Source organism: Trichinella spiralis (genome assembly GCF_000181795.1).
Source record: "Trichinella spiralis strain ISS 195 chromosome Unknown Scfld3597, whole genome shotgun sequence".
NCBI classification, from domain to species: Eukaryota; Metazoa; Nematoda; class Enoplea; order Trichinellida; family Trichinellidae; genus Trichinella; species Trichinella spiralis.
In genome coordinates this window covers 1-1768 of record NW_003530536.1, presented here as the reverse complement: position 1 = coordinate 1768, position 1768 = coordinate 1, and the positions used below count along the sequence as shown (strand labels likewise).

Below are 1768 nucleotides of genomic sequence, written 5' to 3'. Positions count from 1 at the left end.
CAACGCCAAATAATACAATGGATTTTCAGCGTTCCAATCTGTGGGAAACGAAGCAGATAACGTAGCACAGCAATCCGCCTTGACAAAGAAAGTGAAATGAAACAAACAATTCATTATTTGCAACGCAAATTATAAACGAATGAAACTATACAAAATTCTCTTTTTAGTCAAATTGAATTTAAAACTGTTTTTAAAGTTAAAAAAGCAGTAATGAAGATATAATTGAAAATTATCAAACTATATAAATTTAACTGAAATGGAGAAATGTTGTCAAATGATGATAAATAATAGTATGAAATCAAGTTAACAAAGATGAATGTTATAAAATTGTAGAGTGAAAAATAAATGTATAAAAAGTGAAAAAAGAAATACTTTTTCATCGTTGCTGACATTGTGCAAGCCATCCATTAATACAGGACTTAAGTGTGAAACCAGTGCGTCAAGTTCATCTGTGAATCCTAATAATCCACCATTTTGTACATATAACGTTCTGTGCAAAATGAAATTCAACTGCTTTTTCAAATCCTCATCGTCTACGTGATCCAACAGTCGTTGAATTTGTAACAACGTCTGATTGTAGTCGTTCAAATTGTAATACTTCAACGTCACTGCACGACTACTGCATATATCGCACAACGGCTGCAAACGTGCTGCCCACGTTTGGCATATGCTCATCTGATCAGCTAGTGCATCAAGAGCGGCAAAAATTGTAGAATTTCCGACAACAGGATTGTCAGGTTCCGGAATAAACCAAAACCAATAAGGCAAAGTTAATGAATGATTTTGAACCAGACGAGCAAGAGTTGATTCAAGCTGTAACAGAAATGCTCGATTCCAAGTGGGAAAAGCTGAACCAGTACCGTATCCCATGCCAAAGCATTGTTCTGCACTTGCCATGTAATGAATCCAAGCGTAATGTTCAAAGATGGTTAACTGTTTCAGCTCAATTGCACCGTTAGCTATTGGCAACAGGGTCAATTGATCAGAGGAAAGATGCTGAGCTAGTCGGAAAGCTTTTAATAACAAATCTGCCTCTTCTGAATTGACATGGTTAATCCATTTACGCACTTTACTATGCATTCGGTGTTCACAGTTCGGCCCGCGATATCCAGCAACACATTCATCACATTTGGAACCAGTGAAATGACCACTGCAAACGCAAATTTCTTTATAAATAGAATTTGGCCACATGGAAAATACTGTATCTAATTTCGGCGTCAATAAGTCTGTTTCTCTGTTTCTTTCTGGATTCTCTAATTTCACACAATTCCCACGTCCAGGTCCACCGCACGGTTTATCAAAACCTACAAATTTTACTGTGAAATTAAAACAAAAAAACAATATTTTCTACTAAATTTAATAAAATAAGTACAACGATAAAAACATTTTTGCAATTGTACTTCTTTACATAGTTTACATTGAAGTCAGCCTCGGACTATTTCCAATTTTATGCAAATTCATTGAAAAGAAGGGAATAATTTCGATTTAATTATTACAATTTGTTGAACACATGCTGAGAAGGATTGTATAATCAATTTGTTATTATCCTTCAAAATGGATAAGAGCTTCTGCTCCTCTCTTTTGCAATACAGTCGCCGTTTCTGATAATTCATCAATATATGAACTGTAAAGCGGAAACATGCGAGACGCTGTCTCTGTTTTTCTCCTTTATCAGACACGCGACACTGAAAAGTAACAAGCTCAGGTCACATAGAAACGGCTCATTGATGACAATAAACGCGAGCTATTATTTAGCTGACCAAACAGA

At 35.5% G+C, this 1768-nt stretch overlaps 1 protein-coding gene across 1 annotated transcript; it reads right to left on the bottom strand.

Moving 5' to 3' along the window:
- Positions 1 to 372: 372 nt before the first annotated feature.
- Tsp_13809 (L-dopachrome tautomerase) lies at positions 373 to 1304 on the bottom strand (the record flags this gene model as incomplete). Its single annotated transcript, XM_003367831.1, has 1 exon — positions 373 to 1304. A coding segment is annotated over one exon (932 nt), but the record flags the coding sequence as incomplete, so codon positions are not given.
- Between the last annotated feature and the right edge of the window lie 464 nt (positions 1305 to 1768).